The sequence below is a fragment of the Thamnophis sirtalis genome, unplaced genomic scaffold (assembly GCF_051295495.1).
Source record: "Thamnophis sirtalis isolate CommonGarterSnake01/CBP01778 unplaced genomic scaffold, rThaSir2_p1.2 scaffold_3, whole genome shotgun sequence".
Classification (NCBI taxonomy): domain Eukaryota; kingdom Metazoa; phylum Chordata; class Lepidosauria; order Squamata; family Natricidae; genus Thamnophis; species Thamnophis sirtalis.
In genome coordinates this window covers 84,847,851-84,874,488 of record NW_028261383.1, presented here as the reverse complement: position 1 = coordinate 84,874,488, position 26,638 = coordinate 84,847,851, and the positions used below count along the sequence as shown (strand labels likewise).

Here is a 26,638-nt window from a genome sequence, read left to right as displayed (position 1 = left end):
AGAAAACTTGCTTTAATATTGTATCAAATGTTATGCAGGCTTTCCTGAAACCAGTAGTTTTAAATTAAATCACATTTTAAAATTTCTACCATAGTTGAGACAAATGCTTGCACAAATATGTCTGTGCTGACCTATTTCATTAATTGCAGGTATGTGCTTTACCCACTGGATCTCTACAACGATAGCGCCTATTATGCTTTGACCAAGTTTAAAAAGCAATTTCTCTATGATGAAATTGAAGCAGAAGTGAGTTCTCTCTCCATTATTTTTGTTAATTATTAATATCAAACATTTGATTTATTTTACATATATCACTTCAACTTTTATAAAGCCTGTTATTATAAAGCCCATTTTTTGTTCTTTTTTCTACCAGGTGAACTTGTGTTTTGATCAGTTTGTGTATAAATTGGCAGATCAAATCTTTGCTTACTATAAAGCAATGGCTGGCAGGTATGAAACTTCTGTTGGTTTGGGGAGTATTGCACCAGCTATTAATGTTCTTCTGTATGGATAAATTAGTTCCCGAGCTGAAAATATATGGTTTGTGTAATGACATTACAAGAAATAGACATTACTGGACATTGATGGAAGAAGATTGTTTATACTCAAACATGATAGCAGCAGTGGTGGGATTCAGCCAGTTTGCACTGATTCAGGAGAACTGGTTGTTAACTTTCTAAGTAGTTTAGAGAACCGGTTGTTGGAAGAAATCTCATTTTGTTTTGTTCTACTTTACATGGTAATCCTGTAAGAAAGGCAGGAAGGAAACATTCTGGTGTTGTTTCTAGCCTAATCTTTATTGCCCTGCTTACAGAAACTGCCTCTCTGATTAACCCACCCAGTCACATGACCACCGAACCCTGCCTAGCCAGCTGGTCATTAGGGGTCATTAAATTATTTGAATCCTACCACTAGATAGCAGTAATTCATAGCAAACCTTTTCAAAGCATTGCTTCTTGCTGTATGATCAATGCTTCTTCAGCAATTAAAAATCAGCTGCTTGAATAATATTACCTAAAATCTATTTTACCTCAGAGAATCAAATCTCCTCCATTATCAGAATGGTAGCTGCTTCTAGAATATTTCATCTTTCCACACATGGTTCACATAATTAATTTGGCAATTCACCTTGTCTTGATAAACTATTGGTTTTGATTTCCGCTAACCAGACGTCCCAAGGTTGCTTAGCAAGTTATTTTAGTTATTGGAAACATTTTTTCCACAGCCAAAAATTTAAGTTTGCAGATTTCTATGATGATGATGATGACAATAGTGACAATAGTCCTAACTAACCATCTTTTCATACTAGCACTGAACAATATCTAGAAAAAAAGGCATAGGGTCTTGTAACTCTATTCAGAGAAGTATTTAAAATTTGTGGAGAGAAAGCAAGAATTGCTTCCATGTCAGTTTCTACTTTGGGCTTCCTTCTGTCTTCCCCCCCTCCCTTCATTATCCCTTAATGCAAGCACTAGATCTTATTACATAGCTCTTCTTTTCACTGGTGTCTTGAGAATAAATGAATTGTAGTGAAGAGACAATCAAGTAAAGATTCTGATGAGTGTTTTTCATTCACAGTGTTTTACTAGATAAGCGCTTCCGGGCTGAATGTAAAAATTATGGAGTGATTATTCCTTACCCACCATCCAACCGCTATGAAACATTGCTCAAACAAAGACATGTCCAGGTACAATTTCTTTTTAGCAAATTCTTTGGTGTTTTTTATGGACTGATCTTTAGGACAAATTCACACATTAATTTCCCATGCCAAAATCTGGGCAAATGAGTATTCTAAGCCATACATTTCCATGGCTTAGAATACTTGTTCACAGGTATTTATGTTTTGCAGGTAACCATACTAGCAAAAAGTACGTGTGTAAGGGCTTCACCTGTGAATCTCTGTATGGCAGAAGGCGTTCTACATAAGACCTATTTTTGGAAAAATATAAAAAGTACTCTCAATATAAGGAAGGAAATATATAATGGCTAACTCTGTTATCCAGTTTAACTGGTTGCCCCAGATGGCTTATTGGAAGCTGATAGCTTTTGTCCCCTTAGTCTTGCTCAGCATCCTGAGGTCTGACATCTCGTGCCAGTCCAAAACCTTAGGCATGCTACTGTTCTGGCTCTGTACTTGATTTTTGTCCTATTTTTAATCACCAATTTCTTGGTTTTATACTTGTGTCTTTTGCAGCTGCTAGGCAGGTCAATTGACTTGAACAGACTTATCACCCAGCGTATCTCAGCTGCGATGTACAAATCACTAGATCAGGCAATTAGCCGCTTTGAAAGCGAAGATCTAACATCCATAGTGGTAAGTATTGCTCCAAAACAAGGAACAATACGGTATGCCCAAATATGTATGGGGGTTGTAACTCTAAATAGATACCTTTCACCCTGGCTTGGCTGATAAGGAGTCAAACTCTGTGGCTTAGTGGTTAACACATCTGCATAAGATGCAATACAGCACAGGTTCGATTCCCAGTAAGGGTATGGCTAGCTGATGAGAGCTAAATAGCTTGAAATAGATCTATACTAGTCTTCCTTTATTTATTTATCATCACAAATACAACAAATGTAACAAAAAGGCAACAGTAAAAATATTGGGTTTCTGTCTGGATGGTCTCTTGTGACGAGCCGAAGGACAGAGAATGGAAGTAGTGATCTTCCTCCCATATTTGGGACATAGAATGGAAGTAGTGATCTTTCTCCCATATTTGTGCATACCGGGAGTTGTAACTCTAAATATATATGTATATATATATATAAGAGGGCAAAAGACCTGAATAAAACAAGACCAGCATATATGTGTGTGTGTGTGTGTGTGTCTGTGTCTGTGTCTGTGTCTGTGTCTGTGTGTATATATATATGTATTTATTTTCTTTTGAACCTCCCCCCCCCAAAAAAGCACTTGGCCTTATTTTCAGGGAGGTCTTATTATTTTTGAAGTGCAGAAGGCAGCGAACGTGGTCATCCCATGGCTGCTGCTGTGTTGCAATATTTTGGGGAGGGGTTATTTTGTGGGAAGGCTTAGTTTAGCATGTGTGCTCAAAGCCCGATTGAGCTTATTATTCAGGGAGGTCTTATTTTTGGGGAAACAGGGTACCGGTGTGATAATAACATAAAAAAATACATTTGCTTTTATAATAAGTTCTATTTTGCTCACAAGTATGTTGAGGTGATGTCAATCCTCTACATAACTTTTGGCAGCTGTCTGCATTTAATGATTTTCTTTATAGGCAAGGAAGAATTGTCAGTATTTTTTTGTAATTAACAAGATTTTCCATATTTCTTAAATATGTGTAAGATTCAAGTTCCCCGATTCAAGTTCCCCAGAAATTGGCAGAATGTTACAAACAACTTGGATTGGGAAGATGCAAAAATTGGGACTTGATTCTGATTCAGAAATGTACTTTATACAAGTAGCTCTTGACTTACAACAATTCATTCATGTTTGAAGTTACAATAGTACTGAGAAAAGTGACATATAACCATTTTTCACACTTAATAACTGTTGAAGCAGCCAAATAAACATTGGAGGGTAGAACAAGAAGCAATGGGTGGAAACTAATCAAGGAGAGAAGCAACTTAGAACTGAGGAGAAATTTCCTGACATTTAAGAACAATTAATCAGTGGAACAGCTTGCCTCCAGAAGTTGTGAATGCCCCAACACTGGAAGTCTTCAAGAAGATGTTGGATAGCTATTTGTCTGAAACGGTATTGGGTTTCCTGCCTAGGCAGGGGGTTGGACTAGAAGACCTCCAAGGTCCCTTCCGACTCTTCTATTGTATTATTGTATGTGAAATTTCAGTTTTTCAGAATTTCAGAAAGCAGAATTTCTTTATTTTCTTTTCTGATGCAGGAACTTGAATGGCTTTTGGAGATCAATCGTTTGACACATAGACTCTTGTGCAACCACATGACCTTGGACAGTTTTGATGCCATGTTCCGCGAGGCCAATCATAATGTTTCAGCTCCTTATGGGCGCATCACATTGCATGTCTTCTGGGAGCTAAACTTTGACTTTCTACCTAATTACTGCTACAATGGTTCTACTAACAGGTACAGATAAAATATCAAAATAATATGTACTGGTTCCCTCTCTGAAGACTAGAAAGAAACCACTAAGCTGCTAGGATAAATAACAACAATAGATTTGCAGCTCTGCATTCACTGCTCTTCCCAAATGCTAGAATACATTTCTTAACAAGAAGTCTGGTTCCACAATGCAACTAATTGACGAGGGAGACAGTCTTCACCGTATATTTTCAAGAAGAAGCTCCACAACAATTTGTCTAAGATAATTTAATTTTTAATTATTGCACCGACTAGGTGTTTGGATTCTGTAGCCTAAATGGCTCCTTTCTATTCTATAATCCAAATCAGGTTGCATTATATAATGAATTTCATGTAATTGCTAGCACGGATGCAAAAATGTTAGCTGTATTACTTGAAAATACATCTAAGATAATTAGGAAGCCATGTTCAATTGAAATATAGCTATTTTGTGTCTTAAGTGGCTTAGGATGCCTGATGTGACCCTCCTCCTCCTCACACAGAATTTTTTTGTGTCATTTGACAATTATTAGATTTGTGCGGACAGCAATTCCATTCACCCAAGAACCCCAGAGAGATAAACCCGCCAATGTTCAGCCATATTACCTTTATGGCTCAAAGGTGAGTCAAACAACGTGTTTGCTGTTTCTAGATCTCCATACAGCTGATAGGGCTTTTGAAAATTCCCATGCTCCTGATTTTATAGAATACTTGGCAGGAATAATCAGTAGTATGCAATCCTATTTTTTGAGTTAATGTGAAAGTTAATGGGATAGCCAGATTCACATAACAACACAGTTACTAACTTAACTTAACTTAGCGGTAATTCAATTAACAACTGTGGCAATAAAAGGTCATAAAATGGGGCAAAACTCGCTTAAGCAACAGAAATTTTGGACTCGATCGCGGTTGCAAGTTGAGGACATTGGACATTATGCATCAAAACTTTCATGCTGTTTTTAGGAGCAGCTCCCACTGTTGGAGACAGAAACAACTTTCTAAAATGGACACTAAACTGTTCTTTTGAGATCAGAAAATATAGCAGTTATCAACAAAGCTCAGACTACATCTTCTACCCTGCATTGCTAAATTATCTTTCCATGGCTTTAGATTATCTTTAAAGAAAGCTTATGAATCAATGCATTTGTCAGTGTTCCAAATATCATGCAGAATTAAATCAGAGTCCAAGGCAGAGCTATCCTTAAAGTTCCAATTTAATAAGATAGCCATGTTGGCACAAACTGTGGAATCCCAAATCTAAAAGCTTCCTGGGATTCCACCCAGTTGAAAGTTCATGATCTTATCCCTACACCCATAAATCCATCACATGATCCAATCTTCTTGCCCATGCTGCAGGCCTGACAGCATTGTTGTTTAGTAGCTGTTTGAAATGCCATGGCTATAAGAGAAAAAAAAATCTGAGTCAAATTGTTTGGATATTAAAACGGGGGGGAAGAATAAAATATTAAACATTGTCTGATGTTTATCAACATATTGTCCTTATTCTAATCATAATATGTTACTTGTCTTATTAAATAAATATTTTGCTCCTCTTATTCTCAGCCACTCAACATTGCATACAGCCACATTTATAGCTCTTACCGAAACTTTGTGGGACCCCCACACTTCAAGACAATCTGCCGACTCCTTGGGTACCAAGGGATTGCTGTTGTGATGGAAGAATTGTTGAAGATTGTCAAAAGCCTGGTAATGGGGATAAATAAACCCACTGGTTTTAATCCTTGTCTTTCTTCTTGTCTTCTTCCTCCTAAAGTTCCTTGTGGTTCCCCCAAATCTGCTCCAGAAATTTTACTGATATTCTGGCAAAAATTTGAGAGGGATCGGAAGTGGATCTGGGGAAGAGAGGAAGGAAAATTCATGTTGTGTAAATAGAAGTTGATTGGTGGGACATTCCATATAGTTCCAAGATTGCAAGGCAGTTTTTAATTAATTTTCCAGCTATGGTTTCTGCATAGGATTTGAGGAAGCTTTTCACATCTGCCAGTAATTCTGCTATAAATCTGTAATTACTCTGGCGGAAATGGAGCTCCCATGATATTGGTAAGCCTGTGTTCAGAAACCCATGTACCAAAATTATCAGTTCAACATAAGATATAGTAATTTCTTGGTAGCAAAAGGAAAAAAGAAAAAAAGTACTTTTTGCACTGAAATATAAAAATATAAAAAAGTCTGCTTGGGTTTTTTAAGTAGGTTACTATTAGTGTAAACTTTTTAAATTGTTTTCTTATTTTTCTTATTCTTACGTTTTCAAAGAAAAGTATTTTTATACAACCATTTGGATATATTTAAGTATTGTAGCCCACTTAAAAGTGATTTAAAATACTTTTTTGGATCCCAGCTCAAAAACACTATGAGGAGCTTCCAGAAACCCAGAAATTTGCACATCCAGTTGCCAATTTCAATCATCTGTTTTTATTTGACAAATGTTTCCCTTTGGGTTTTGGAACTTCCGAAGCCTCAGTTTCTTCCTACAAACTATTGAACTCAGAAGAAGTAAATTTTACTTCTGTTTAATACGCCATTATATTTAAAGCTTCCTTCTTCTTTGAACTGAGTGAGATAGGATCAAGATTACTTGCAACTGCATAAATTGGTTGAAGGGAGCCAAGATTTGCAGCTGCAGGCCACTTTGCAAACTGCAGATGCTTTGAATTATGAGTCTACTTCCCAGAGCTGACATTCATCTCCAATTGCTTTTGATAGCTGCAAGGAACCATCCTTCAGTATGTGAAGACCTTGATAGAGGTGATGCCGAAGATTTGCCGCCTGCCCAGGCATGAGTATGGATCTCCAGGTTAGTACTGTGAGATTGGTAAATCTGCATAATGCTAAGGAGAAATTTCCTAATCAGTGGACTGGCTTGCCTCCAGAATGTCTGGGTACTCCAATACTGGAGATTTTAAAGAAGAGATTGGACAACCATTTGCCTGAAATGATATAGGGTTTCCTGCTTGAGCAGGAAGTTGGACTAAAAGACCTCCAAGGTCCCTTCCAATTCTGTTATTCTGTTAATTCTTATTTATCACATTTAGGTGTTTCTGTCCTTTGTCCAAAATCATCAGCATGACTTATTTTGAATTATGCTATTTTAAATTTTTCATTATACTATCCACTCCATTTTATCTACATGTGTGCAGCAATTTTTTTTCTGGTTTCAATTTGTGCTTTAGACATGTAAAAAAATATCCTAAAGATTAAGATTACAGAGGTTTAATTTAGCAACTAATTGAGAGTTGTAGAAACAACCTAATTACGGTATAAGAATCACTGTAGAAACCAAGAGTTGAGCCCCATGCAAGAATCCAAATTAAGGCATCCCAGATATGCCAATAAATTACCTGGGCTGTTAGTTCCACTAACAAGCTTTCTATTGCAATTTCCCCCCCCCCTAATATTAAATGTTGATTTAATATTAGAGTATGATTTGAGTAAATTAAATCACTATTCTTCCTGCACACCAGAATGAATTTTTTAACTTCTGCAATATGTCATCCTTTCAAGTATTTGAAGGGTGGTGTAATAGTCCTTCTGTTCCAATCCTTTGTCAAAGCTAAATTTTCACAGGTCCTACAGTTTGTACTCATAAGATTTAATTTCCAGTCCCCTGATTGTCCTCTTTGGCCTACTGTAAACCCATTCCAGTTATTTTGAGTCCTTAAAATATGATTCTCAGAATGAGATACAGTATTTAAAACAGAATCTGAACAAAGCAGAAGAAAGTGGAAGAGTTACTTCCCATGATTTGGAACGTATTTTTTCTTTTGATGCAGTCTAAAAAAATGCCTTTGTCTTTTTTTGCAGCCCCATCACACTGCAAACAGCTGCTATTACAAGATATTTTTTACAAGTTCTGTTACCAAGCGAAGAATCCCCATCCTGTACCTGTGCATTGGTTTCTTAGTGAAGAGTTTTCTATTTGTTTCTGTTGCTTACCCATATTGTTTTAATTTTATTACCCATTAACAAAATCTGAGACACCACCTCTTTCCAGTTATATCTGCACATTGCAATTGATATGCTTCAGAGAGGACATAATTCAGATCCTTCTGCTAGGAAATTACATCTGTCAGGTTCTATGAGGTGGGCCTAGACAAACCCCCAAGTGGCTTCCACGGCTCTCAGAGAGCTAATGACCAACTCTCAGAGTGTTAACAACCAGATGACTGCAAATAATATAACTCCTTTCAATCGCCACCATAAGCTTCTTGGATGAGAAGTGAAACATTTTCAAAGACAAACTAGGAAAGTCCAGATGCCTTTCGAAAAAGCACTTTTGGGTCTTTTACTTATATCTTGCTTTTCCTCAGGAATCCTGGAGTTTTTCCATCACCAGCTAAAGGACATAATTGAGTATGCAGAACTAAAGACTGATGTATTCCAAAGTCTGAGGGAAGTGGGTAATGCCATTCTTTTCTGCCTTCTCATAGAACAGGCCCTGGTGAGTTAAAATGAATTATTTGGGGAAATTATTGGGCTTAAGTCATTATACATGAAACAAAGGAACAAATGAGCTACCTGTGTTCAGTTAGATGTCAATTTAGCTATGGTCTATAGAACGCCTTAGTTCAGGAACTCCTACATTCCCAGTCCTGCACAGCGACTTCTCCAACCTGTATGCCACTCAAATGGATGGATGTCAAATCCCAACATTTACAGTAACCATGGCTATGTTGCTTGGGCTATTCAGTGAGCTAAAGCCCACACAGCCAGAAAGGTCCAGGATCAGCAACTTGCTATTGTTACAGTACTCTTCAGTGGCTTGCCAAAAGCCTGGCAGACTAAAGTACAGAGACAAACACAGAAGCAGAAGTAATTGTCCATATACAGTAAATGCCCTCTAAGTGCCTAAACACAATACCAGTGAGCTGATTTTATTTATTTACTTACTTGCTTTTCCAGTTTTTTATTGGGGAAAAATTGTAGTTGTCGTCAGGCTTCATTGCAGATTGTGATCATCTGCATCTCTAACAAACCACAATAGTATCAAAATAACATGTGCACCTTGATAACATGATATATGTGCTTCATATGTGCTTCAATTTTGAAATGATTAATAGCCCTTGCCTATCTTCAGGTGTGGCAGCAGTAACAATTTGCAGTTAATTTTGCATACAATTGTTCTTAATATCTGTAAAGACTACTTGACTCATCAAGTTAGCATCCAACATTCCTTCCTACATACCTGGGATAGCATCCAGCTCCAAGTGAAAAAACTGATACATATTGTGTCAGAATAAATCTTAATAACCAATTAAGGAATAGCCAAATCATACTGCTCCAGTTGCTGAATTACAATTCCTGGCATCTGTCATGATTTGCTATATAGCTTAGGGATGTTTTGAGTTGTAGTTTGGCATGTTCTGGAGTGCCACAGGTTGCCTATCCCTGTACCAGTTTATAACTCTCAGACGTTTCTCTTCTTCCATTAAGATGAAAAACATATTTACCAATTTTAAAGAAGTCATAATTTCAAGAGTCATGCCTATGTTGCTAGGGAAATCCTTCTAATTTGCATACTATATTTGGAATCTCACAATAGGTTCTGCCTTTTATTGGACATGTTTGTGTTTTTTGAATTGTTTAATAGTAGCACATTTTTTATTGTGACAATACTGTAGTGCCAATAATTTGCAGATTGCCAAAGGTGGAATGGAGGTAAGCATTCTGAATCGTATGCCAAGAACAATCCCCTGGAAGAAAAAAAAAACGTATTGATTGTATCCATAACTAAATTACCTAATTTCCCTAGCAGTTTTTAGTTTTTAAATGAAGAATTCCTCTGAGCTTTTTATTATCACAAAAATAAGCATAGTGCATGCAGAATATATTTTATTGAGTACATTGTATTATATATGAATGTGTCTTGATTGAGACCTGCCTCTTACTGATGACTTAAAGAGAATATTTTGATATAAATTTACTTTTCTGAGAGAAAAATAATCTATAAATGTACTGTATCGTGAAGTAGGAGTTTAGGATGTTTCTAAAGTTGTTCTAAAGATATATTTTTTAAGAGTGCACCTTTCCTTGCCTCCTATAAGCATGAAGAAAACTGTCTTCTGGCATTAAAATGGTAATCTGCTCCCTCTCCTTTAGAGGATGGAGCAAATCTGAGTATAAGTGATTGTATTGGACTGATGGTTCCAAGATTGTAGGAGCACAGGGTTACAAAAAACTTCTACAGTGTACAGAGTTTCTTTCTCACATAAAAAGATTAGCTGGGGTGCTGCATCCAGCAGCCAACCCCTCCCCTCTATGTTGACCTTCCAAAGAATGAAATCAAACATCCCAAGTTCTGGTGTGGACTTTTTTATAAAATAGGAAACAGTGATATCTAATTATATGATATATTACTTACCATAAGATATTACCATAAGGCAACAACTCCTTTAGACTCCCCTACAAAAATACACATAAAATTAGATTCTATAAATCATCAAGGCTTGGATAAGGGACCAATGCTCATGTTTTGGTCCATATAAAGTGTGGCTGGGAAATTAGAGAATTGATCACAATGTTCTAAATGCGTCTTCACACAAGGGTGTATCAAAACCACCTCCTTTTGCAGTGTCTTGCCTCCTTGCATGCAGCTATCATGGCTTACTTTGTTGCTATACCGCCATGTAGAGTCATGCAGAATTTGCTGCAATCATTACTCAAGTCTCCGCCAACATTCCTGCTTCCTAGGTCTTGCCTCTTTGTGTGTCTGCAGTTTAGATTAACTCTCGATCTCTGTATGTGTTTTTAAATTTCTTCTCATTTTGTGGTTCCTCTCTCAGCCTCTTCCAGCTCAGTTCTAAGTATGGCTACTTGGAAATAAGTTTAACTTGACATCAGTAGGCTATATTCCCAGCAAAGTAGGCAATTTACATCACAGAGTCTCTTTTTACAGTGGTCCACCCCAAGAGACATGCAGCGAATTAAAATTCACAGGAAATATCGCAGCAAAAAGCTGAAGCCTCTTTGAATTCCATGAAATTTAGGTTTGAACGTATATAGATGGATAGAACAGCTGTATTATTCACTGTATACTTAGAGCCTAATGGCCAATCAAGATCTTCCATGTTTTTGAAAGTAAGAGCGTTTCTTGGAGATTTGAATCTGGCCTATGTCTTTATAAGCAGACATCCTCTGTGCCTATCTCCCCACCCCACTTGACATGTAGGTATCAGGTAAGTCTTCCTTTCCTGTAAGCACAGTCTTGAACCAAATGTCATACAGCTCTCCTGCTGCTTTCAAGTGAAAAACACAGCAACAACAACTAAGATGCCAAAATAGAAGATCTTGTGTTGAGTCAACTTTGGCCCCCAGTCTGGTTAATCTTCTGCTTCCTGTAATTTGGATCTCTAATTTACTACCAATTGATTCCAAATGAAGTTGATTAAAAAAAAGAAGACACTCAGGAAGTCGGCCTGTTAAGTGATGCCAAGGAGTCATTTTATGAGGACACCAGAGTGGGCAGTAACAGAATTCTCAGACCCTTTTAAAAATATTTTGGGGCATTTTCCTCAATAAAACAGATACTGAGACTTGGTATCTGTGTGTGTTCACAAGTAAGTAATTATATATATATATATATGTATATATAATAAATATTCTATTCTATTATTTACATTATTAATGTTATGTTATATTATATTATTAAAGTTATTTTATATTATAATATATTATATTATTATATTATTATATGTTATATGTTATATTTTATTATTTTATTATACTATTATATTATTATACTATTATACTATTATATTATTTTATTATATTATTTTATTATTATAACTTACTTGTGAGCACCACTACCACCCAATATAACTTGGAGATTTGCTATTGAATTTTAGAAACACACTACTGGGGTTCAAGCTGCAGATTCACAGGGTCTATAGGTGCTAACATTTCTATTAGACGTTGCAAAGTGACTTGCAACACCATTCCAAGGGCAGTTGAATACTCTGCATCCAGGTGTTAGATCAGCTGTTTCCCACCTCGAAACTCAGACTGTACGTCTTTCGGACTGATCATTGTCCCACTGCCATCAGTAGCCAAGGAAGGCTCTATGAAAAAGTTACCTTTAGCTATGCCCTATGCTAATTTCTATCTTGGTTTTTTTCCCCCCGTTTACCAAATGTTGAATCTTTGTTGATGCACATTTATAATTAACATAGCCAAAAATGACCAGGTTTTCATTTTTTTTCTCTTTAAAAGGCAAGTTAACAACCGCACTATATTAATTTAATTTATAATATTGTCATACTGCTTTGCAAAATAGAGCCTTGTCAATATAATGTAAACACATTTTCTCATAAACTTCGGCTCAGGCTTATTGCTTGAATTTACTAGCTTAAACGCAACTAGTGTCTGTCACATACATAATACACTGTGACTTAAACACTGTTAAGTTTTTGTAATGGGGACGCTCAGTACCAGGTCCAGATATTCAATCACAATTAAAGTCACAACCTGGTAGAAAACGTGAAAGTCTGGTTCATTCTGGAGGTTTTTTTTCCTGTTAGTGCAAGACGTACTACGTGCTTTGTCACTGAAACTGGATGAAATTTTCAGAGTGTCTTTGTAGCTCATATTTAAACAAATCATTGAGAAATCTCTTCTTAAGGCTGACTTAAAAAAGCAATTATGAGTGGACAAATCAATTAAGTATGTCTGTTAGCAGCCTATATGTGGATACACCTATGTGGAATAATGTAACCATTCAAGATACATCAACACAGACTCTCACAACCCTTGGCACTGCCTGACAACTTCAGATCACCCAAAGAAGGAGGAGCATGGTTAATTATCAGCAGTCCTTATTACAGTCTTGTGGAAAGTACACCATTTTGCAGCAGGGGGTCAAGAAATCCTACTGCTGAATCAGAAGAAGTAAACAAAGCAGAAGCCCTGAATTTTACAAAAAAAAACAAGATTATCTTTATTATAAACTTACTTTTGACACACGTTGTGTGTCCATTGTCCTAGTTATTGAGCTAGACTTGAATAGCCTTCTGAAAGCAAATGGATCACTATACCCTTCCCGGTTTGGTTAACAACTAAACAGTCAGTTCTTAGGTAGTTTTTAACACCTTTTATTTTTCTTCCTCCTGCCTCAGTCCCAGGAAGAAGTGTGTGATTTGCTGCATGCTGCTCCTTTCCAAAATATTTTGCCCAGGGTCTACATCAAAGGTAAGGAGTGAAGAGATGCACAGATATCAGTCATTATTCCCTAGCTATGTAGTAGCTACAAAGTTACAGAAATTTCAGCTTTCAAAGAATCTTAGGTGTAGTTAGCTATTCATTGCCTTCATTTGACGAGGACCCTATTGGCCAATCCACAAGAAAGGGCACCCTGTAAGCAAAGCAAGATGTTTGTGTTAATAACAAGCTCCTCTTACAAGTGTATTTGATGCCACAGTTGTAAGCAGAGACACCTTCTTGACAATTCATTTCCACAGTTTTATGTCATACTTGTCCCAGAGTTGGATAATGGTTGGGAGATGACACTGAAATGCTAGGTTTTTTTTTTATTTTTGCTTTCTCATTTCACTGTTTGCTGCTCGCTTAACAGAAGGAGAACGCTTGGAGGTACGCATGAAGCGTCTCGAAGCCAAATATGCCCCACTTCACCTGGTTCCCTTAATAGAGAGGCTGGGAACTCCTCAGGTAAGGATGACATTGAAACCCATATTAACTGGGTGACACAACACTTCACCCAGCCTTGATTCTTCCTCCCACATTCCCCATCCCTCAATCATCCTGGATCTCAAGAAGCCTTTCTATTTTTGCTGCCTGGATTTCAACTGTATGTCCCAGAATATTGATGGAAACATTACTTGTGACTGAGCAAATTTGGTGAAATTCAATATGGTTCTTATGTAGTTGTGCCCCTCATAATAACCCTCTGCTTCAGAGACAATCAGCTTGACATTATTAGCCTGAATCTGAATTATTTGAATTTTGTTGTTGTTCTTATTGTTGATCACATGAACATCGTGCAAGGCATTCTCTTGTCTCTATAAGTGGACCCTGAAGTTTCAAAATAGCCATGGACTCCTCCTGTATCCTACACTCCTGGATCCAATTTTTTTCTCTTGGTTCTATCACGGGAAAGAATAAGACCAGGCTACCCATTACAGTACTTCTCTGGCGAGTTTTTCATATCTTCACCGACACTCTGTTATATGCAGCTTGTAGATAGCACATTAATTGTGGCAATTAAATTATGTACCTGTTTATTTGCAAATTTGATAAACTGCCCACTTGTTCTAGACATTGAAGTGTCTAGTGATGAAATCAATACAGGCAGTTGTAAGTTACAGATCACAATTGAAACTAGCAACTCTGTCACTAAGTGACGTGGTTCTAAAATAAAACATCACATGACCTTGTTGCCTTACAACATCAGTCCTGGCTGAGCTCTGAAGTTAATGCTGTGGTGGTTATATGCAATGTCATATATGATCGCGACTTACTGCCAATTTCCCCATTAACTTTGTCAGAAACCTGCTGTGAAAGTTGCAAATGGCAATCACTTCACAGCAGGTCACTGCAACCATCATAAATATGTTGCCCAAAACAAAAATTGGCACTTGGTGTTTTACTTTACATAGGAATGCTGTGACAGCTGCAAGTTCAGAAACCGACCGTACATCTTTTTTCAGTGCTTTCATAACCACTGAACAAGAAGTTGACAAGTGAAAGCTACTGTATCTGATGTTGTCCTTGTTTTAAAATTTCTTCACTAAATGCCCTCTGGACAAAGATTTTGTTTATGATTGCTTGTTAAAACAATGGTTCTCAACATTTCCTTCACCACAAAACCCCTTTAAGTACCTTTTGTGTTCAAGGACCCCCAAGACTTAACTCAAGATTTAAATCACACCATTTCTTCAACGCTCACAGGCCCCTCTGTGACGACATTGTGGAACTCCCATAGGTCCGAGGAATACAGGTTGAGAACCACTGTCATAAGGATAAAAGAACAGGAGCTAACCTAAGTTCTGAGGCCTGTGACTGACAATGGCATTATTGGAGCATTGCCAGCCTCAGTCTCTCCAGGAATGGATACCCACAGCTTCTTTTCCTAGCCGCACCATGTAAGGCAGGCGGATTCTGCTTGGAGAAGAGTGTCCCAAAGATAACAAAGCTTAGGTTATGTATAGGGTTTTATAAATAATGACCATCACATTGAATTAAGACCAGAAACCAACTGGCAACTATTAGAATTGTTGGTTTGAGCTCCGAGCTTGGCAATTTGGTTGCAAACGTTTTGTCCCCATTCAAATGGGGACGAAATGTTTACAACCAAATCGCCGAGCTTGGAGCTCAAACCAACAACATAACTACCAACCTGGGCTACTAATATTCAAGGACATTTCAACTATTAGTACTCCATAAAGTAAGGAACCAGCTAGTATCACACAACAGGAAGGTGGCTGCATTCTGTGCCAGCTGCAGTTTTGGTTCACTTTAAGGACAGCCAAGTGTGAATTACAATAGTCTAAGAGATAACAACAGCACATCACTGTCATCTTAATGAGTTTGAAATAATTCCCTGAGTGCTTAAAATAATTTAGAATTACCATGATGGAGTACTTTTGAGTTTTTAGAACTATTTCGTACTTTGACTTGGTTTGTGGTTCATGTTGCCTTGCTCAGCATATTGGCCACATTTATTTGTTTATTTATTAGATATATAATGCCATCCAACTCATCCAGTTTGGCAGCATTAAAAACAATACATCAAATAAAAACCATACAACAATAAGCAATAAAATTTATAAGTACAAAATATAAAATGGCAACCAAGCAAATAACAAAACAATCATAGGAGATTTATTTATTTACTTATTTATTTATTTATTTGGAAATCTTGACTTCTGAGAGCAACTCCATTTCAGTAACAGCCTTAGAGCAAAAGCTTCACAGAATGTGATAATGTGTGTTATTACAGATGGTGGAGAAATTTGTCATGTAGAAAAAAAAATCCATGTAATCACTAGGAGTCGAAAATGACTTGATGGCACATAATCGGTCAATCAAAGAGAAATTATATACTGTATAACCAGGCAATCTGTTTAGTGCAGATCACAGGTTCATATGCATTTATCTTACCATTGAGTATAAATTCTAGATTTTTCTATCCAACCCTTTTGAACCAACAGACTGTTGCCTATTCTTGACCCAGGCTTCACTTTTGGCAATAGAATGTCTCTGTAATAAAGAGATGGAGATAACCATGTGTTCCATGACTGTGCCTTGTCCAAGCATAGTTGGTTCTTCCTTGAGAGCTTCAGCCCTGAGATGAATGAACATAGCATTTCAGAAGATTTGGTATTACATATACCCAAATAGACTCTTCAATTTGCCTTCTCATCCCTTGCTTTCCTTCCTTTTTGCAGCAAAGAGAGACATGAAGATTCATGTTTCACCACTTGTTGACTGTCATTACAAATCTGACTTTAAAACGTTCTACAATTTTTATTAGATTATTTAGGAATGGTGTTCCATTAAACTTTTAAACCACTGTCATTGGTCCATATGTGCGCCGAAACATAGCCATTGAATCCTCTTTGGGGTTAAATCCTCATCCCAACTATCAGGAGGAGAAAAGTTAAAGAGGGGGCCATGGTTCTATAACAAGACATTTTCTTGATTCTCTTTCTTAATCTACCCTTCAGAAGAACCTGCAATCAATTCTGTCTCTCTGATGATAACACATATTTTGACAATTTGATTACTTTCAAGTATACATTACACAGGCATACACAGACATGCAACACTTTTGAATACATACTTATAATGGCCAGTCTGGACTGGTTGCAATTCCAGAAATGTTAGGCTTTCTCTACGCTTTTATATTCTGTGGCTTGGCTCACTTGCATGAGTTACTTAATCTTTGTGCTTGGCAAAGCCCTTTTTTGCTACATTGCTGCTCTTTGCTTGTGGTTCTTTTTAATAGAGGGCTTGGCCTTGAAGCTGTCAGCTACTGTATACTAGGTTCCATTCCCTCCCTTTTATGATTATGACTTCAAAAACCACTGAGATGCTCAGACACTTAATTTTTAAAAAAGACAGAATACCAGTATAGTACAGGCTACGTGTCTGTCTTATGACCTCCAGTATTCCAACATTTTTTCTGGATCACCACATTTAAATATAAATTCATTTCTTGGGCCTATTTTGAACTGATCCCTGTGGAGGACTAAATGAAGCAATACAAGGAAGTTTGTGACAAATATTCACCCATGTTTGCCTTTGCCAACATTTCCAATGTGGGAAGACAGTAACTCATAGAATCCCCAGATATCGTGATAGTAGTTGCTGTCGCTACACAAATGGAGGAGCCCAACCCAGAAAGTGCTTTTTCTGTGCTTGGGGGCTTATCTGCATGTAATGCTTTGCTCCTTGTCTGACATCCATATACCCAAGTCTTACATGATGAGTTGCCTTATAACAGCAGTCCAGATAAAATGAATGGTGTAGGGTTTCCTGCCTAAGCAGGGGTTGGACTAGAAGACCTTCAAGGTGCCTTCCAACTTTTGTTATTCTATTTCTAATGACATCCAATACTCTTGTTGATTTCAGTGAGAGATTTGTAAGCCTGTATCAGCTGTATCTCGTGGCACACGACAATATTTAATGAAACATTTAATTTAGAGGCAATCTAAATGTGACCCGATGAAAAATCCAAAATTAGATATTTTTTTTCTAAAAAATAATTAAAAACTTCACTAGCAGTCCCTTATGAAGGAACCCAGCTTGCTCAGCCTTGAACCTTCTTTAAATCTTCATAGTTAGTCTGTGAAGCTGCATAAACTGCTAGCAATTGTTTGCAATTCATTACAGCAGATTCCAATTAGAAATATTCCTCATCCAATTATGATCTTAGATTTTACATTACACCTTAAAGATATAATTTGTTCACTCTTCTTGTACCTCCTATGGATGTACAGATTGCTCCTGATGATTTAAATTCAACTGAATTAGTTCAGAGTGATTAATGCTATAAAAACACAAATGCTCATGGTTGAAATTAAATCTGTTTGGATGTCTCTAATACAATTATTCAAACTGAATCAGCTGTCGTATTTGAAAAGTCAAGTCAAATTAGACATTCTATTGATTGAATCTTGGAATTTAATGTTTGCTGATTTTCTAATACAACTTGCTCATTTTTCAAATAACTCAAGGTTACTAAAAGTTCAGGAACTTGTCCAGGCAGTCAACAGGAGTCAAAAACTGACTTGAAAGTACATGTAGGCATACCTATTCACTAGTCAAGATCTTAATATACTATCAGATACTCCTCAATCATTTACTAGTATTAACCTGAATTGTTTCCATCTTAGTATACATAGTAAGAACATTCTGAGGCATTGAATATAAACCAGTTCAGAGTGAGATGTGTTCTCAGTGAACTCAGATTATTGTTCCTAACACAGCAAAGCCTTCTTCAGACGTGATATTCAGCAGGTTCTGACCAGTTGTGGAGAACCAATAGCAGAAATTTTGAGTAGTTCAGAGAACTGGTAAATATCACCTTTGGCTGGCCACGCCCATCTATTCTCTGCCTCTGAGTCCCAGCTGATCAGGAGGAAATGGAGATTTTTACAGTATCCTTCCCCTGAGCAGGGTGGGAATGGAGATTTTATAGTATCCTTCCCCTGCTACACCCACCAAGCCATGCCACGACCACCAAACCACACCCACAGAACCAATAGTAAAAGAATTTACCACCCAACCACTGGCCTTCTTGCTCTTGGATTGTTTGCTTCTGAGTAATATTAATACTAACCCCACAGATACTTCTGTGGGGAAGCTGTCGATATTTCTGTGGGATCCCACTGAGTTTTTCACATCCCAGCTCCTAGATTAATATCTCAATTTGAATTGTACCACATTGTACCCTTTCTCTGAAGTGCAGGTAGGCATTCCTTAATCTTCAAACATATTGTATACAAAATTGAGAACTTTATGTACCTCAGCATTATGATTATTATGGAAAACACCAGAGGAATAGGTGTAAAACAATGTAGTTCTGAAAGATACGTCACGCTAGTCTCAAGAAAACAATAAAATATCTATTTTTCCTTAATTATATTGTTAATTTCAGGAAAGGTCTGAAATATAGAATATATACATTTTCTATACAATAATTTCATTTGCACCACTTTGCATTTTCTCTACAGTTAATTTTTTCCCCTTCAGAATGTCCCTGTGACTCTATTTGTTTATTTATTTGTTTATTTTATACACCACTCATCTCATCATCGAAAGCAACTCTTTACTTTAGATAATAACAATAGAACTCTAATCGCAGATTTGCTACATGAAACAAATATGGACTTAGATTTTGCTAATCACACTTTGAAACTATTGAGAAACATTGTGTTGCTATTGATGATAGTTGATGATAGTCTCCATTAAAATGATTAGAGCAGAAAAGAGACTGAAATCTTTATGTCAGTTAAGGAAATACTTAACTATCAGTGTAGCCGTTTTTGTAAATGTATAAATATATTCATTGGGTAGCACAAAGATGTTGAAGAAATAAATCAACATCTTTATAAAATATTAGACAACTCTATTTAGAAACTTTAAGAAACTCTTATTAAATAAGATTCCCAAAAGGATAAGAACTTTATTCTCTTGCTTTGCCTTGAAATATTGCATTCGCTTTTAAGTCTTTTTCTCATTGAAGAGATATGAGTTCATTTATGTGTACAACAATTTATATACCGTGGTGTCCACTGTGAAGACTCTAAGACAGTTTATTACACCTAATGCAATATGATAAACCAATCTCATTATGAGTAATCACGGCCCTATAAAAATATTTCATAAAGGTTAATATAACAGCAACCGCAATAGCAACAGCAACAATAATCCTATCAAGAACAGGGATTATCTCCACTATTAGCAGCCAGGTGCACAAAAGAACAGCATACTTTGGTTGGTTTCAGTTTGAGGATCTCATAAATGTAAGGGGGACAAATGAGTCCCTCATGTGCAGCTACAACTGAGAAGCCACCAGTCGTGGCCACCATCTCGCTCACTTTATATAACGCAGAAACTCTAAACTTTCCGCCTGAATAAAAGTGGACAGGAACTGTATGTTTAGAAAAGATGATCCTATATACAGACTGAGCCTTGTAGGCTTTTATATGTAATCTCCAGCACTTTGAATTGGACTTGGAAAACTGTTGATAACCAATGCAGTGATGAAAATATTGGTGTGGTATGCTAATTGTGCTTATGCCTATTGGCCACTAGGGATCTGTGTTTTGGGCCTACTGTGGCTTCTCAGTTGTCTTTTGAAGAGTTGTCTCCAAAAGCATACCCATGTAGAGTTCTATATATTTTAGTAGTCCAGTCATTAAGCATCAGATTACACCAGGAAATCTTGTTGTTTTTTTCCCAATTGCTCAGCTGACATTTATTTACCAAAAAAATAAAGTAAGTTCTAGCCACTAATGTGTCAATTATTCAAAGGACATTCCGCTTTTGTTAATTTTAAAGACATATTGTCCATGTATGTTAAAAAAAATCTCATATCTAGAAATGATCTCTTAGTCAAAATCTGATTTGAATAAATCAGTAAGAATGCAGCCTAATGAAAAGTATTTAACCCCATTCCCAAACCCATATTTGATTCCCAATTCTATAATTCCTACTGAGTTTACTGGGAAATTACCTGAGAGGAAACCAGTGTAAGATTTCAATATAAGAATCTTCAACATGCAAAAAAAGTAGCAGATGTATAGACTGATAATTATTTTCAGGGATTCCCAATATGGTCTGATTTGCAAATATGTACTCCTTGGTAAAGTGTATCTGTAGTCATAGTTTTCTATATCATCTTTTAGCTTTCAGTGCCTAATGGTTTAAAAATTGATTGGTTTATTATTATCAATATGCATGCTAGATGTTCCACTTTTTTTCAACTAGAAGTAATGAGTAACTCCTACCTTAATTGCAGGTTTTTTAACCTAAAGAATAAACAATACTGAAATAACTCAACATGTACTAATGAAGGTGCCTTGGCATTTTTGTGAAGCAAATAGATAAGGTCCATCCAGCTGTGCTCTCTTGTGGTTGCTACTGCATTATCAAAAAACTGAAATGGCATAGCTGTGTGATGGCTGAGATACCTTTAGTTGTTCATTGTACTAATCCATTTCATTCTGCCATCCTGCCGCCCATTTCTATGCTGCATATCTGTATTTTCATTGTGTTGCTCTCTTTCAAATGAAAGTGTAGAAAATTGACAAATGCAGTTCTCCAGGCAATAATAAATATTTTTGACTATATTTTACTACAGCTTCTGGGTTCTACAAAATTCGGTGAAAGAAATATTTTTCTATAAAGTTGACTTTTCAATTTTCAAAGCAGAGAAAAATAATTGTTTTTCTTACCTCAAAAATGTTTATTTTCTTGCAGTCATATCTAAAATACACAATGGAAAATTACCGGAAAAGTGACATTTCCCCCCCTAGGCTGTCTTTATTATCTGTCACATTTTAAGTTTCTCATGAATTTTGCATTACAGATTATTAATATTAAATTTAAACATATAATCAGATATGTCAGATCATCTTAAACGGGAAGTGCAAATTCACAAAGGCATGCAGATCTGGATTAATAATGTATCATAAGCAAATACTGTTAACATAATTAATAAATGCACATATAAATAGATGGTCTTATGCAAGTTACACTCCATAGAAGTTACACTCCATAGAAGTTAAATATCCACTACATAAGAAAACATTATTGCAGACATATACTGTATTTCACTGTCAGGGATGCAGTTTGCAGGAAAAATACATTGTGCAGAATTTTTTTTATTAAAGCCTAATACAGAAGCAAATGTTGGCTCTTTCCAAAATCTCATTTCATTCAAAGAATACCAGTAAAGTAATAAATATTTGGATAAAATATACAAAGGTGTATTAGAAAGCAACTTCCTTAAACTAAACAACAAAGCAGCTCAGTGTTCTCAGGCAAACTTTACCAGATTTTAATTAAATCTAAGCTGTCTAAACCCTTTCTTAAACATTTTAACAAGTTCCAAACTTTACTGGAGGGCTGGGTGGGGAGATCAATCTGCAAATTCTGGGAGAAATTGGTATCTCATAATAGAGCTTTTCTTCCTCATCAGCAAATAGCCATAGCCCGTGAAGGAGACCTGCTGACCAAGGAGAGATTGTGCTGTGGGCTGTCCATGTTTGAAGTTATCCTGACCCGCATTCGTAGCTACCTCCAAGATCCCATCTGGCGTGGGCCTCCCCCAACAAACGGTGTCATGCATGTTGATGAATGTGTTGAATTTCACCGACTCTGGAGCGCCATGCAATTTGTGTATTGCATTCCAGTTGGAACAAATGAATTCACTGCTGAGTGAGTAGGCCAGTGTTGAAGGCTATATCCATTTTGCAAAGAGCTGAGATTTTATGACATGTAAATCAATATGGATACTTTGCTAGTGATTGGAATCCTTATCTTTGAGGCCAATCCTAAATAAAGGCCACGTGGCTTTCTTTTTGTTGCATGAACTTCTCAACATTTATTATTTCTTCATAGAATCAAGTGAGAAGAATTCCAAATCTTTCCATCATTTCCAAATAATGTCTTCCCTATTCCTTTTTATTCTAGACAGTGCTTTGGAGATGGTTTAAACTGGGCTGGTTGCTCAGTCATAGTTCTTCTGGGGCAACAGCGTCGTTTTGATCTTTTTGACTTCTGCTATCATCTGTTAAAAGTGCAGAGACAGGATGGGAAGGATGAAATCATAAAGAATGTGGTAAGTCTGAGAGGGAACACGTGGACCAGTATGCCATGTGTAGAGTTTGTTCTTCCAGCTGACTGTACACTATACATTGAACATTGGTGGTTCCCAATGTTTAAACAATTTTTTTACATATCCCAGGAGGAAACTTGAAAATGGTTTTATGTCAAACTTCAGAACTTTTGCACTGGACTGAATCTGTTTCAGTGAGATGATTTTATTGGCCATGAAGATCCAAATTTCTGAAACTTTGACATTCTTCATGCAAAACATGTGCTTTCCCACAAAGCCATGGAATTTCTTCTGAAATTGTCTTTTCTATTCTAAAGAGAGTAGACAACTGTCTATCAGATTAGCACAACTTGTATTTGGGGGGATTATGCATTTTTATGTGGGAGAATTATATAAAGAAACAGTAAGTAGCTCTTCCCAACTGAACAAGGTGATGTCTGTTGTGAGTACTTAGTACATACAGTATATATAATAAATTCAGGATCTGCTGACCTTTATTAGCAAACAGTTGTGTACTTTTGGCTCTCTAGGGAGACAAGGAGAAAGAGGAAAATAAGGACTTAAAGAAGTCAATAATTTAACAAACATAGAGCCACTTCTGCATAAATTTAATAAAAACGTAAGGGAAATGAGTTATTTTCCAGCTTCTTTGTGGAAGCATGTAAAGAGATGTTATATTTATGATGCCTAAGAAATAGCGGAGTTTGAAACTTTTTTTTTCCATTTAGAGATGGGAGAGAACTATTTTACATATTTATCCAGTAGTCTTGCTGATTCTTTGGATAACAGGATGGCTATAAAAATAGCAGAGATGTTGTTCATGTTTCCTTATTCCCTGTTTTTGTTTTAATCTCCAGCCACTTAAGAAAATGGCTGACAGGATCAGGAAGTACCAAATTCTGAACAATGAGATTTTTGCCATCCTGAACAAATACATGAAATCAGTGGAAACAGACAGTTCAACAGTTGAGCATGTTCGCTGCTTTCAGCCCCCCATCCATCAGTCCTTGGCCACAACATGCTAAATGTTCAGCCTTGGAAATACAGTGTGAAGATTTGTGTCTTTCCATTGGATATTGGCGAGAAAGGTTGGACTTCAGCTGTTGGAAGCCGAACAGCTGCAAACACAGGTCCTGCAACAAAGCAGACATGGATGGATCCAGTACACAAAGATGCATTTCCTAGAAGACTCGTTTGAATGCATGTTCTTCTATATCTTTCTGGCTGGCTTTACCTATAGTGTTGAAACTGTGGTGAGAAGAAGCAGAAAGTTTTTTTTTCCTCCTGGAGTTTCCTTTATTTTTATGACAACCCATAATCATCTGTTCAAGCACAAAAATCTGCAGTCTTTAAATGGTCATTGTTTTTGAGATTCCAGTTAAAGAAGCCCACATTTCAAAATGTTGCAAGTCTTCCACTTGGTGCACACTGAAATAACAATAGTTTTCCTTGATAACTTGGTTTTGAGATACAAGTGCTTAAACATTTTGAAATTATGAGTTTCTCCCCCTCTAGGTGATACAGAAAAAGCATATAATTGTTTACTTGAAATTAACAGGTTTTTGCTATAATTGTTATCTGGCCTTCTAGAATTACTTTGCTAAGCCAAATTTGGAATTAGTTTACAGTGGAATATTAACAAACAAATTTTCCCAGCTTTTGCATTGACTGACAATGCTATGGAGAAAACAAAGTAATGCTTTCTTTTCAATCTCTTTCTTGACATGAATACATCTGAGCTAATATTTGTTTCTTACTGTTAGAATTACAGACAGTCATTGTCTATATGTGATACACATTGTAATGGCCTCAGCCCTTAGTGAAGTTAGCAGGCTACGTCTTCTTCGAAGGTTGATTGGAAATGGGGTTTATATTTTGAGCTCAGCATCTTTTCCTCTTTGGAATGCTTTTAGTAGAAGAATGAGGTTGTTACATTTCTGTATTCCTGAAAATGGGAATCTATGAAAATTCAAAACTATAGATCCATATTTAGGAATTAAAAGGAAATGCTCTTAGGAATACAGTCAACAAAATCTTTGTTCTAAGCAACAGCTTGTCTTCCTTTAATATCTATGGTTCCAATGACATATGGCTTTCTCATAGCTGATTTAAAAAATGAAAAAGCTTATAGAATGAAGGGAAGAGATAATTTGAGAACACATATGTGCTCTTCTTCATAATTGATCTCTTAATTTCTTCATCCAGGAGATAAATCCATGTAATTTGAATGAGATGGTACTACACACAGTCAGGAGAAATTAAGTCAGACACTTTCCGTAACAGATATGTATAGGACGAGGTACGCCTTAAAGAGACAAGATTGGGCAAGAATGATGAAAGAGAAACAGAACTATTAAGTCAGTCATAACTCTTATCAGGTGAGAAGATCTTTGTGAGTCTAAATACGACAGTAAAAAAGATTTTGAGGATAAAAGCTACCCAGTTTAGCAAGTTTAATTACCCAAGCAAAACTAGTTTAATTGCCAAAGCTAGAGCATGTAACAGGAAATAAAAGGAAAAGGAGGATCTTTTAAGACCATAAGAGAATAATTCATTTCTGAGTTCTTTTGGTATATTCTAAGTCAAACTCATGGCATCACGAGTGGCATCACGTGACGTATCGCGACTTTTCCCCCTTCGCTAAACTCTGTGTGTGTGTGTGTGTGTGCGTGTGTGTGGCCAGCGCGTGATGCATCTGGCTTGTAGACCGCGAGTTTGACAGCCCTGCTCTAAGGGATTGTAATTCCCCTGTAATTCTCCAGGGTAAAAAGAGGAGTTTTAGAATGAAGTCCTCTAACAGTTCAGATTAATTTCCTATAAAGAAAATATAAGTTGTTCTATTGTTGCTTAGAATTTCAAAATTAATTCCAAATATTAAAGATTTGGACAGTTTTCCTTGTTTGTTCAGAACTGCAAGGGTATAGTCCATTAAAAAGTTTCTTTATGTAAACGAATGATAGTATGCAAGACAGTAGTTGTCTTCTATTCATCTCTGGAGGCTTGATCATTAGAACATCTTGGTAAATTGTTGTGCTACTTGAAGGTAATGATCTGTGAAATTCTTAGGGTGGAGATGGTGGTAGAGGCGTTTCCCTGTTCTTTAGCCTGCAAAAAATGAAGCCAGGCTCTTCCAATGTTGGATGTTTTTCAACAGTTCCAGACTCTTCCATAACGGTTGGCTTTTGACCTTGTCTTGTTCAAGACTGCTGCCCTCCAGAATTTTGCCCCCAGCCCTGATGCCAAAGAAGGGCAGTCTACTAAGATTTTGTTTTGCATCATTTAGATCTTAAGAGATTTTCATCTGTGCTTTTTCTTCTTTATCATAAATGCATATTTAATTACTGTTCATCACAATGTACCAGGTGTTATTAAACCAGAACCTACTAATACTGATAAAAATACCAAAAAGGTTAGCTTAATGTTTTCTGTTTTCAATCTTGTAAGAACATTATGCCCAAAGCAGCAGCAGCATAAGATTATTAGTATTAAGTATGTGGCCTTCCTTAAACACCTTCTTTCCATGGAAGATTTACATCTCTCTATACGGAAGTTGATGGAATATTGTTTCACATATCATATCTGTTTCCTGTGTATAAGTTCTGAGGCAGCATTCAAGTGGTAAGATATTTCAGCTTTTTTCATGCAACAGAAAACCATGATATCAGCAACACTAAGCCCTCTATCCAAGAGCATCAAAGCAAAGCAAATTCAGATATACAGTTTTCTTATTTGTACTATTCACCTAATCGTATATTGTTTGCTTT

At 36.6% G+C, this 26,638-nt stretch overlaps 1 protein-coding gene across 4 annotated transcripts in view; it reads left to right on the top strand.

The window, feature by feature from the left end:
- CYFIP2 (cytoplasmic FMR1 interacting protein 2) overlaps positions 1-26,001 on the top strand; it is a 64,653-nt gene extending 38,652 nt beyond the window's left edge. For 3 of the 4 annotated variants that reach the window (XM_087709399.1, XM_087709398.1, XM_087709397.1), the window contains 14 exons: positions 150-246; positions 374-450; positions 1,579-1,687; positions 2,195-2,314; positions 3,864-4,063; positions 4,591-4,678; positions 5,621-5,764; positions 6,782-6,872; positions 8,386-8,516; positions 13,186-13,258; positions 13,641-13,735; positions 22,236-22,474; positions 22,730-22,877; positions 23,732-26,001. In XM_087709399.1, the coding sequence (XP_087565525.1) occupies positions 150-246; positions 374-450; positions 1,579-1,687; positions 2,195-2,314; positions 3,864-4,063; positions 4,591-4,678; positions 5,621-5,764; positions 6,782-6,872; positions 8,386-8,516; positions 13,186-13,258; positions 13,641-13,735; positions 22,236-22,474; positions 22,730-22,877; positions 23,732-23,899 (1,780 nt within the window). In that variant the 3' untranslated portion in view covers positions 23,900-26,001. The remainder of the gene's footprint in view (positions 1-149; positions 247-373; positions 451-1,578; positions 1,688-2,194; positions 2,315-3,863; positions 4,064-4,590; positions 4,679-5,620; positions 5,765-6,781; positions 6,873-8,385; positions 8,517-13,185; positions 13,259-13,640; positions 13,736-22,235; positions 22,475-22,729; positions 22,878-23,731) is intronic. The other variant, XM_087709400.1, reaches the window with a different exon arrangement.
- Positions 26,002-26,638: the final 637 nt, after the last annotated feature.